General features: G+C 32.9%; 1 protein-coding gene across 3 annotated transcripts in view; it reads right to left on the bottom strand.

Annotated features, from left to right (window-relative positions):
* Positions 1-13,050, bottom strand: part of KCNH7 (potassium voltage-gated channel subfamily H member 7) — a 477,505-nt gene that overhangs the window by 60,917 nt on the left and 403,538 nt on the right. For all 3 annotated transcript variants that reach the window (XM_003921927.4, XM_074399586.1, XM_074399587.1), the window contains one exon: positions 2,401-2,600. In XM_003921927.4, the coding sequence (XP_003921976.1) occupies positions 2,401-2,600 (200 nt within the window). The remainder of the gene's footprint in view (positions 1-2,400; positions 2,601-13,050) is intronic.

Below are 13,050 nucleotides of genomic sequence, written 5' to 3'. Positions count from 1 at the left end.
TTTTTTGTAACCTCTCAATAGTCTAAGGGTACAGTTGCTTTTTCTCTAATCAACTTTGTTTCGTACGTAGCGCTTAACAAGTAAGCATCCTTGATTTGCTGAGTGTTCAGAGTTATCTTGCAGTTTGCTTACTCACTTTGCAGTCACAAAATGAGAAATGTAGACACCATATATAAACAAGAAGTCCGTGCAAAGTCAAGCTCTCAAAACCACATGCAAGACTCAGTGGCACATGGTTTAGAGCTCACACACTCCAGGATGATGTAATACAGGCATGCAGATGAGAGGAAAGGAAAGCACCTACATCATGAAAATAGAAGATAATGAAAGAGAATGACATTTTATTTATGACCATTATCTAATGCAAACCGTATACCCATAGCCTTTACCAGAGTCGGGACTGGGGCAGAGAAGTGAATTTTTATGGGGATTGGGAAGCTGTATATAAATATTGTTAGAGGTCAAGTCGTTGTTAAAGTTAAGGATTTCTATTCTGTACTTGGCCTCTTCCAGGTTGTCTTCCCCAGTTTCTTGCTTTGTATTTCCTCAGCTACGTCATGCAAAAAAGATCAGAACTAACATTGGAAATCATTTAACAAGCTCTAAACCTGACAGATAACAAGGGTGTTCTCCACAATTTACACGAGAATTAAATTGGATATAAATACCTCCTGTTCTTACCGGTGGGTGTTGTGATTCCATTTATTAAGGTGTGAAGCAGACAGGAAAGAGATAAATCTTTCATAAGTACATTGTAAATAGGCACGTGGTATATAAACCATATTCATAGGTAATAGAGTCAAACAATGAAAGGTAAATAGTTGTCACAAAATAGACTTTATCACAAAAAATGGTCACAAAACTAGAGTTACATGGCGGGGGGCGGGTAAAATAGTTGTTTTGTTACTGTTTTTGAAATAATCTGGCAGTATGAAACAACAAAAAATGAGTGATATGTTTTAATTAAAAAATTTTGACACTGCTTCAGTCAACCCAGCAGCAGAGAGTCCCCAGTAGATTTTGAATGCTGACACCTTTGTTAGACAATAACAATGATGGAAATATAGAAAAGTGATCAATATGTAGGTGTTCTTCTTGTGAGAATAAAGTGTTCCTTTGCGGGATCAATTTATCAAATGAATTTTTCACAAGGAACTTTGGGATGATTAGAAATGACTCATGGAATTTTGCGTGAAAAGTGCTAATTTGATTAGCTCTTCAAATTAACATTTTTTGTCATGGCATGTCCTTCTCAAATAAATCACACACAGCTATGATAAACTTATCCATAGATAAATATTACTTTTAAATTGGGCAATATTTGCAATGCTTCCTGCACCATTGTTGCTAATTTTGAACACTTGCTTTTTCATTAGAATATTACCAGTCAAACAGAAAGTACCAATTTAAACTGTACAGGCTCAATTACACAAAAATTGTTTCATGCAATTGACATAATTAAATATGAATGCTTTTATTTTCTGAGGAATTCTTAGAAACAGGGTCCTTGCCCAGTGAAGGAGTAGCCATATGGGAAGGTACCCTATTTTTATTATTTTTTTCTGGTGCTCTGTGACATGTCATAGAATTTGGATTTGTTGTATGATTTATTTAGCAATCAGACTTTATAGCCATATTGCCAGGTAAAAGAATGTGGGCAATTCTCCTAATAATAAAAAGAGGGTTTTGGACCACATTAGTATTATTAATTGTGTTGATTTTTGAGCAGTGATACAGGAAGGGAAGTTATGACAGGTGATTGTTGATGCTGAAAAATATGAAGGCATCTGTATTTTCCCCTTGAAAGGAAAGATGCATTAAACCAGGTAGAGTAAGAGGGCACAGCATAGACTGTTTAAAATATAGAAAAAAAAATTCTTAAAATAAGTGTGAAACTTCCTATCATAAAATGTTTATATATAGTTAAGATCCCTGACTTCTCCTACAAGTTTTCAATGTCCTGTCTTTTAAAGTGTGTTAATCTGGGATCCCTGTTTGGGGGCATCATAATTATTACTGCTGACTTGCCAAATCTTATTGCAACTGGATCCAACTATTTTCTGGGGGTGTTGGCAATGAGGCTTTGTAGTGAAAGTCCAAGTCCCAGCTAAAACAATGCTCTCTCTCACCAGAAGTGGGAACTCTACTACACACAGTTATATCAGTTTGCATCATGTTATAATGCCTTTGCCACACAGTATAACTAGATATAGCACCATGCAATGCCATGAATTGAGAATGAGAGACTATCTCCAGGGGAGAAAATACACATCCGAGAGAAGAAAACAAAAGCAAGGGGTTCAAAGCTGGTAATACTGGATTTTTTTTTTTTTTTTTTTTCCATTTTGGCTATCACTATAATGCCTGCGGCACTTTCATTTTGGAAACAGAAATACATACCATGTTCATGTCAATGCCATTGGTGTAAGTCCATGCATGCTGGAAATATTCTTCAAGACGTTGCCTCAGAGGGTTGGGGATTTGGTGAAAGCGAATGAACTCTTTTACTCGCAGCATCTGCATGTGGTACCTGGCAGTTCCCGAGTATAGTCTTTGGATAATTGCAGATACATTCCCAAAAATGCTTGCATACATTAGTGCTGGATTGGATAAAAAACAAAGTTATTGGGGGAACTGCATGTTATATGTTGTTAGAGTATCAAGCATGTGGATTTTGATTATCTCAGTCTAGTGAGGATTTACCATTGGATTACTGGGAAAAAAGAAGTTAAACTAAAACTGCTTTACATTTTGTAATTTTAGTGATAAAGCTGGAGAGGGAAAGTAACCAAATTTATCACGGATTCTAAATGAACGTGAAAACTCAGGTTGTTTATAATATCAGCGTGTGGTTGGGAGCATTCACCAGAGAGAAAATGCATTGGAAATAAACCCTTTCATTTGAAAAAGAAGGCATGCCATGGCTCACCATAAATACATTTTCTTTAAAAAAATATGAAGCAAAAGCATCTTTTAGGGATTTTAAAACCCTTTCTGAATTGGAGTTAACATATTAGTTTTAAATTGTAACTTACTTCTGCCTCTTAGCCTCAAATCTAAACTTGTAGAAGAAAAATCTATTATTAAATTTGAGATTATTTTGAATACATTGGGTTTGCTAAGGGATACCAAATTCTTTTAAGAAACCCAGTTTCCTTAGAGTGTTAATTTGTATACAGTTTTTAATCTATTCCAATTCATTTTCATAGTATTTTTGCATAAGAAACATATCTCTGGCTTATGCAAAATAAAATAAAAATGCACTAGATTTATTTTGGCAGGGAAAAAATAGAATATACTTTTGTTCTTTCATCTATAGGGAGAAACTGCTATGAGATCCCTTGTTATATAATCAGCATTTAGGTAGAATATCTGTATTGGTGCTTCTTTCACTAAATTTTCATGATTTAAAATAAGCTCTTTAAGTACTTCCTCTATTCATTTTTATATTTGTATTCATTTGTAATAATTCTAAAAAGAAATGCTATTCTCTACACAATCAGTCACATCAGGATATACAGTCTGAATGATGATCTTTGGGCATCTATCAGAAACTGAGAGATATGATAATAACCTATCTTTAAGTCACTGGAATAGCTATTTACCAGGGCAGGGAAAGCAGCAACAACAAAACAGTGTGAAGTGTTTAATTAAACTAAATTCAAACCACACATTTTTTTCCCTTAAATAAATTTTATAAACAATTGCTTCTAGAAACCACTTAATCATTCTCCAAGTAGGCTTTGGCCAGATTCCTGCTATGTTTTAAACTAGTATGTCATCCTGGGCACTTGCTTGCTTTTCCATCTTACCTTGTTTGCTTATCTTGTCATGCTTGGTTATCAAGATCCTTGTTTACCATAGATATCCCAAGTAAGAGAATGTCCCAGGGAAAGCAGTGACCCCTTGTTATATCTATTTAAGGGGATGAAAGTTAGGGAGATATGGGGATTAATTTTATATCAATTTGACTGGGCCACACTGTGCCTGGATATTTGGTTACACAAATGTTCTGGGTGTGTCTGTGAGGGGTTTGCAGGGGAGATTAGCATTTGGGTCAGTAAACAAGCAAAACAGATTGTCCATCCCACTCTGGGTGGGCTGCATCCAACTCACTGAAGTCCTGAATAGAAGAAGGGGAAGTAAAGGAGAATTTACTCTCTGCTTGAATGTCTGAGCTGGAATATCAGTCTTCTCCGACTTTTGGAGATACACTTAGACTGAAACCACACCATTGGGTCTAGACCCAGCTACTGAGTACAGTTCTTGAGATTCTTCATCCTCTATAATCATGTGAGCCAATTTTCTATAACGAATCTCTTTATATCTTTATATTTAAACATATATGTCTATCTAATATCTGTCTCTTGACACTGCTTCGCTGGACATCCAGACTAATACAGAAGATCTCTAGTGAGGCTGAACTTGCATGTGTAACAGACATTAATCCTCTGTAAGGCAGAGCAGATGTTTAGATTGTATCTTCTACATGAAGAAAAGGTGGGTCTAATTGTTTCTGAGTAAATGAATAGTTATGTAAAAAGAGAATTAACAATATTCCCAAGAATTTATTACTGTGATCCAAGGAGATTCATGTGAAAAACATGTTTTACTCATCCTAAATGTAGTGGGGAAACATTTATGTGTGATGCTGTTTTTCCAAAATACCTATCATGTGCTCAGGAAGTAGATTCAATCAGAGTGCACAAAATCATGTACCTAAATAATTACCATGATTGAGAAAGGTCAGAAAAAATTCTTATTTAGTAAATAGTTTTTAGCAAATTAGATGTTATCTCTACCATCAACATTAACTGAAATGTTTCTTTAGGTCATAAATAAGCATTTTTCCACTAGTTGCCAAGATGAGGCAGGTGGATCACCTGAGTTCAGGGGTTCAAGACCAGCCTGGGCAACATGGCAAAACGCTATATCTACAACAAACATAAAAATCAGCCAGGTGTGGTGGCCTGCACCTGTAGTCCCAGCTATTCCGGAAGCTAAGGCATGAGAATTGCTTGAACCAGGGAGGCGCAAGAGCCAAGTTTGCACCACTGCACTCCAGCCTGGCTAACAGAGTGAGACCCTATCTCAAAACAAATAAAAATAACAGTGACCTGAAATACTTATTTTTAAGAAATTCTGTGATTATGACTTTTTAAGTTCTAATAAAGACATTAATCTTTTTCCTATTTTTTAGGAAGAAAATGGAGCTAAAGGTTGTACGCTAGAGAGAATACAATACTTATATTCTGTATACATTATTTAGTTGATGCCCAGCTGGCAAAAATATCAATCAAAAGCAAGTTTACAGACTATGGATATTTAGACATCTCTCCTTAACTCAATATTTTTAGTTTTATCAAATAGGGAGTTCTTATTTTATTTTATTTTATTTTTTTTTGAGATGGAGTTTCACTCTTGTTACCCAGGCTGGAGTGCAATGGTGTGATCTCGGCTCACTGCAACCTCCGCCTCCTGGGTTCAGGCAATTCTCCTGCCTCAGCCTCCTGAGTAGCTGGGATTACAGGCACATGCCACCATGCCCAGCTAATTTTTTGTATTTTAGTAGAGACGGGGTTTCACCATGTTGAACAGGATGGTCTCGATCTCTTGACCTCGTGATCCACCCGCCTCGGCCTCCCAAAGTGCTGGGATTACAGGCTTGAGCCACTGCACCCAGCTGGGAGTTCTTATTTTATCCAAAATGGTTGCTTTAGTTTAGGTATTATAGAATAAAACAAGTGTATCTTAAAACTTCCTTCAGCACACCACACCTTAATTCTGATATGTTAACCATACTAATACATTTGGTTGGTCAGAGGATATTAGTTAAAACGTGTTGACAAACAAATGCACCTGCATTTCTACTAAATTTAAAAAACTCTGTAACTTAATAAATTAAATTTTATTGATGTGCAATTAATATGTAAGATGCATTTATTTTAAGTGTATAGTTCAATTAGTTTTGACAAATGTATACACCCCTCTAAACACAATCATGATATAGAACATTTGCTTCACCCTAAAAGTCTCTTTGTGTTCCTTGGCTGCTTGCACCACTCACTTCAGACCTTAGACAACCACTGAGTTCCTTTAGGACTTTACAGATTAGTTTGCTTTCTAGGATTTTATATAAGTGGAATCATAATGTACATATTCATTATGTACATTTGTGACTGACTTATTTTGCTCAGCATAATGTTTTTGAGAATCATTCTGTTGTGTGTATCAGTAATTTGTTTTTTTTTTTAATTGCTGAATTGATTTGCATTATATGGCTATACCACAGTTTGTTTATCTCTTCTCCTGTTGATGGAAACCTAGCCGTGTCTGGTTTTTGGCTATTATGAATAAAATTGCCATGAACATTTGTATACAAGTCTTTGTGTGGGCATATATTTTCATATCCCTTTTAAACACCTAAGAGTGAAATTGCTGAGTTGTGTGTATGTTTAACTTTATAAGAAACTGCCAAACTGTTTTTCAAAGTTGTCTCATTTTACATTCTCATCAGCAATGTATGAAAATACCAGTTGTTCCATATCCTCTCCAACATTTGGTTTTGTCAGACTTTAATTTTAACCACTGTTGTGTGTATGTACATTTCTCATTAGGGTTTTAATTTGCATTTTCCTGATGATTAATAACATCTTTTCATGTCTTTATTAGTCATTCATATGTTTTTTGTGAACTATATTTTCAAATACTTAACTCATTTTTAAATTGAGTTTTCTTATTATGAATTTATAAGAATTATTGATATATTTTGGATAGGAGTCCTTTTTTAGATCTCAGTATTGAAAATATTTTCTTCCAGTATATAATTTGCCTATTCCTTTTCTTAATGGTGTTTTTGAAGAGCAGAAGTTATTAATTTTGATGAAATCCACTTTATCAACTTTTGTTTTATCATTCAGGCTTATTTTTATTTGTTTCAGTTTTGGTAATGTGTATAATTCAAATAATATTTTTATTGCATCTAAATTGTCAAGTTTATTGTTCTTCATAATGTTCTTTTCTTATTCTTTTAATGTCCATAAGGTTTATGCTATATTTCTTTTATACAGGACAGTATCTTATGTTCTCTCTTTCAGTCTAGTTGTAGGCTTATCAGTTTTACTGATTTTAAAAATTACTTCCATTAACTTTCTCTCTTGTTTTCTATTTTTATTAACTTCTGCTCTTATATCTATTATTTATTTTCTTCCAGTTGTATTAGGTTTTAATTTGCTTGCCTTTACTAGCTTCTTAAAATACAAGCTTGAATTTTTTAAATTTTAGATCTCCTTTTGAAATAAAAACACTTAAAGCTATGGATTTATCTCTAAAAATGCCTTGGGTGCCCTGTATGAGTTTTGATACATTTTATTTTCATTTTCATTGTTAAAAATAGTTTGTAATTTTCCATGTGATTTCTTTTTTGAACTGTGAGTTATTTGGAACCTTTTCCAAACATTTGGGGACCTTCTAAACATCTATCAGTTTTTCCTGCTATTCCTCGTCCCCTTCCTCCTTCTTGTCTTCCTTCTTTTATTATTGATTTCTGGTTTCTCTATGGTCAGATAAGTACTTTGTATGATTTTAGCATTTTCAAATTTATTGAGACTGGTTTTGTAGCCCAGCATGTGGCTTGTCTACTGGTAAATGTGCCATATGTACTAGAAAAGAACCTGTATTCTGCTAGGATTTTATAATTGTCAGTATGTCAAGTTTAGCTGATAGTATTATTTAAGTTTTCTATATTTTTATTCATTGGGTCTATTTATTCTACAAAACACTGAGAGAAGACTGTTAACATTGCAAACTATAATTATGAATTTCTACTGTGAATTTGTTAATTTCTCCTTTCAGTTATGTCAGTTTTTGCTTCATGTAATTTAAAATTCTGTAATTGAGTGTATACACATTTAGGATTGCTATATTTATCTATTTTATCTTTGGTAATAGTACTTGTTCTGAAGTTAATACCACTACTTTGTCTGAAGTTAATACTGATCCTCAGATATTCTTACGATTAGGATTTGTATGAACATAATTTTTCATCTTTTTTATGCTTTATATTTTAAGTATGCTTTCTTTAGACAGTATATGGCTGAGCCTTATTTTTTAAAATACTCTGATAATTTCTCCGTTTCAGTAAAAGCATTTAGATAGTTTACATTTAATGTAATTATTGATATGTTTGGGTTTAAATATACAACTTCGCTATTTATTTTCTGCATTTCCCTTTTATTTATTTCCTACAGTATTTTAGATTTTTTTTTTTTGTTACTCCATTTTGTCTTTCCTGTTGGTGTGTTAGCTATAGTTGTAGGATTTATAACATGCATTTTAAATTAGTCAACATATACTTTAAATAGCAAAATACCATGTCACTAATGATGTAGGATTCTTACAACAACATATACTACTATTTCTTCTTCCCATTTTTTGGTGTTATCATTATCATAATTTCTCCTTCTACGTATGTTATAAAACCTGCACATTCATTGATTTTTTTGCTTTAAAGAGTCAATTATTTTTTAAGATATTTAGAAATAAGAAAAAAGTATTTTTTTTTAAATATATTCACCTATTTACCACTTCTAGTTCTTATTCCTTTGTGTTTATCCAAATTTTCATCTGGTATAATTTTCCTTTCACTTGAAGAACTTTATCATTTCTCATAGTCTTCTCATGAAGAATTATGCCATGTTTTGTCATTTTTGAAGAGCAGTTTAATTAAACATAGATTCCTCTGTTGACAGATATTTTTTCTTTATTCAATATAATATTTTGTTCCATTGTCTTCTGACTTTCATTGTTTCTAATAAAATAAATCTACCAACATTATATTTTTCCGTTCTATAGGATGTGTTGCTTTCTTCTCTAGCATTTAAGATTTGATTTCTCTAGCATTTAAGATAGGATGTGTCATTTTTTCTGTAGCATTTAAGATTTGATTATGATGTGCTCCAGTGTGTTTTATTTATATTTAACCTGTTAAGGGTTCACTGGACTTCTTGCATATGCGGTTTATACTTTTCATTAATTTTGGAAAAAGTTTTGCTATTATTTTTAAATTATTATTATTTTTTTTTGCTTGCCTTCATCATCTTTATAAATTCTGGTTCTATTTTACTTGTTTTTTTCCTGTTAAGAATCACATTTTTCTGTTTCTTACAATATCTATTGAATTTTAAATAGATACTGGGCACTATAAGGTTAACATTCTTCAATACTTGTAACACTATTTTTTTTTTTTTTTTGGTCTTAAAAAAATAGTTAGATGTTCTTGAAGGAGTTAAACCACTTAGGGGACCAGCTTATACCTTTGAAGCTTGCTTTATAAGCTTTTTTGGGGCCAGATTAGCCCTAGTACTACAGCACTATTTTTTTCTGAGATTTCTACCAAATACTCTGCATATTCAATAAGGGTTTTCCACTCTGCTGGTGAAATTTGAAAATCTCCCACATCTATGCGAGCTCTGGAAATTGTTCAGCTTATAGTATTTCTGGTATTTTTTTGCCAAGTTTTGGGGAGTTTTACCCCATGCATTTGTGACTTAGTATTCTTCAGTAGATTCAAAAGGATACCTGTGTAGGTTTCTCGAGTTTTTTCCAGAACTACTTCTCCAGTTGTCTGTTTTGCAAATTCCAGCATCTTAGCCTCCATGACCTCTGATCTTGGTGGGTTTTATTTATTTTTTTTTTAATTTTTAGTTTTTTTCCCTCAGTAAGACTGCTGGGGCCTGCTTAGGTTATTTATTCCTTCTCTCTTCACTGTGGTCCAGAAAGTGCCTCCAGGCAGAAAGCCAAGGTAACCTGTATCCCATATCGTTTGTTTTCCTTCTTTCAGTGATCAAACTTCCCTATTAATTTCCCAGTGTCTGAAAACAATTGCCTTATGTATTTTGTTCAGTTTTCTGTTTGTTTTTAATAGAAGGAGAGTAAGGTTTTAGTAACTCTGTCATAAATGGAAGCAGAATTCCAGTAACTTTTTTTTTAATAACTTTTTTTATATGCTACAAAAAGAAGAAATTCTCCCCATCAAGATGTTTGTCAAGCAGGTCAGAGATGAAATACATTTGACTTTATTTTTACGATTTATGTATTTTAAAAAATTAAATATATATGTTTTATTTATGATATTTAAGGTATAAAATTATGCTCTGTTAGAAAACAGGTATAAATACATGAACATCATTTATATTTATAATTATTTAATGATTTCACAGTCTTCCCTTTTTTATTTTGAATTATATACACTTTAAAATGTATTATCTGATTACTGTTCTCTGTAATAAACATAGTGCTATTTGTCATGTGGATTATTTTAAGTTGAAGGCAGCTCAGTTCTTTACTCGCTCTACACCTAATCTCTAATCCCTCAATCAGGGAACTGCAGGCAATTTTCTTCCTTTCCCCTTCCTTTCTTCCTTTCCTCCCTTCTTTCCTTTTTAATATAGCACTAGACTATTTCTATTGATTTATTAAGAATAATACATGTTTTCTGTAGTTGAACAGCATCTTTTAAGAAAAAAATGAAACACTCTAGTCAAACTGGTTATAGTAAGATACAGCCACATTCCACATAACATCATTTATTTGAATAAAAGACTTGGTTCTATATACCTTAATCCAAATGGGATTATGTAAAGTTGTATATCATGCAGGAAATACTTTATAGGTACTCCTGAAGAACTGAACCATGACTTATTATGCCATAAATAAAGAGTAAAACTGGGACTTGAAATTTAGCAATAATAAGAATACTGAAATTTATGTACTCAAAAATCTAACTATATTTGAAAATGGTATGGTTTTATCTATGCATATACTCCTCAGACCCACTAGTGGCCTTCTTTCAGCCCGAAAAAAATAAAAGAACAACAAATGTGATAAAAGATCGTATATACACTAATTACAACTATGTGGTTATCAGATCGAACTTTCCCATCATCCCTGAGTTAAACTTTACTCTTTATTCTAAAAGAAAAATTTGAAGCTAAGTTGTAGAAAACAAGGCAAGCAACCTTTTATCTCATAGCAATATAATTTAAGGAAACTAAAAATAAAACATTAAATGAAAATAGTAAATATCTAATGCATATAGATTTTTATACTTACATGCATTTTTAAAAGCTGCTATTTGCAAAGACAGTTTTTGTACTGCTGACTGTGTACAGCAGTACAAAATCCTCACAAGTGTTGTGGATTACTAAGTGGTGAACTGGCTAAAGTGCATTTTTAAAACTCTTTCTTAAAAATTCTAAGTTTCAAATTACAAGCTCTATTTTATTAAAAAGATATTTTGCTATATATGTGTTTAATTAAGACCAATTTTTTCCTTGTTTGATACGTATGCCACTAAAGCTGATGACCCTACAAAGTATTTACCAGTAGTTGTAATCAGAAAATGGTTGGAACTGTGTTCTGTGTTCAGTCTCTCTGGAATGCATATTTCTATTCTTTTCTAGGAGGTTCAACTTCCATTTCTTTCTAAGTACTGTGCTACTTCTGTGTTTGAAGCCTAGACTTGGGATGAATTTATAGAATGTCTCAATAGTTATTGAACTGTAATTTGCTTATACAAATGCTAGTAAAATAAAAACACTAAAAAATATGAAAAGTACGTTTTATATAAAATAGACAATGAACTTGGTGAATTTATTTAAATTTCATTAATAGAGACTTATCTAAGCACATTTTATTATCATATTGACATTTAAAAATCAACTATTAGGATCTATTTTCAACTTTCTATGCAATCCAAGGATGATGTTCTTTTTGAAGCTTTAGAAATAAATCATGCTTAAAATCCAAGATATTTTCCTCATAAAAACCCTCCACAAACTAGGCATTGAAAGAACATACTTCAAAATATTAAAAACAATCTATTGCAAACCCACAACCAATATCATGAATGAGAATAACTATGAGCATTCCCCTTAAGCAGAAGCAACACAAGGACGCCCGCTCTCACCATTCCTATTCAACACAGCACCGGAAGTCCTAGCTAGAACCAGCAGGCGAGAGGAAGAAATAAAAGGCCTCCACACAGGAAAAGAAGAAGTCAAATTATCTCTCTTTGCTGATAATATGATTCTACACCTAAAAACAACCCTAAGACTCTAGAACTGATAAATGACTTCAGTAAAGTTTCAAGATATAGAATCAATTTCCAAAAATTAGTAGCATTTCCATACACCAATAATGTTTCAAATCAAGAAGGCAATCCCATTTACAATAGTCAAAAAATAAAAGATCTAGGAATACATCTAACCAAGGAGGTGGAAGATCTCTACAAAGAGAACTATAGAAGACTGCTAAAATAAATCATAGATGACACAAACAAATGGACAAATATTCCATGTTCATGAATTGAAGGAGGCAATATTGTTAAAATGTCCATGCTCCTTAAGCAATTTACAGATTCAATGCTATCCTATCAAACTACCAATGTCATTTTTCACAGAATTATAAACAACTAATTTGAAATTTATAGAAAATAAAACAGGCTGAATAGTCAAAACTATACTAAGAAAAATAAACAAAGCTGGAGGCATCACATTACCCGACTTCAAGCTATGCTATAAGGCCACAGTAACCAAAACAGCATGGTAGTGGTACAAAAAAACAGACACATAGACCAATGGAATGGAATAGAAAACTCAGAAATAAAGCTGCACACCTACAGGCATCTGATCAACAAAATTGGCAAAAGTAAGCAATGTATAAAGGACTCCCTATTCAGTAAATGGTGCGGAGACAGCTGGCTAGCCGTATGCAGAAGTATTGAACTGGACCCCTATCTTTCATCAGCTACAAAAATTAAATCAAGATGGATTTAAGATTGAAATGTAAGACCTCAAACAGTAACAAACCTAGAGAAAAACCTAGGAAATACCATCTGGTTAACAGATGCTGATGAGGCTGTGGAGAAAAGGGAATGCTTATATGCTGTTGGGGAAAATATAAATCAGTTCAGCCACCATGGAATGTAGTTTGGAGGTTTCTCAAACAACTTAAAACAGAATTATCATTCAACCCAACAATTCCGTTACT

This window comes from Saimiri boliviensis, chromosome 5, assembly GCF_048565385.1.
Source record: "Saimiri boliviensis isolate mSaiBol1 chromosome 5, mSaiBol1.pri, whole genome shotgun sequence".
Classification (NCBI taxonomy): domain Eukaryota; kingdom Metazoa; phylum Chordata; class Mammalia; order Primates; family Cebidae; genus Saimiri; species Saimiri boliviensis.
This window is presented reverse-complemented; position numbering and strand designations above follow the sequence as displayed.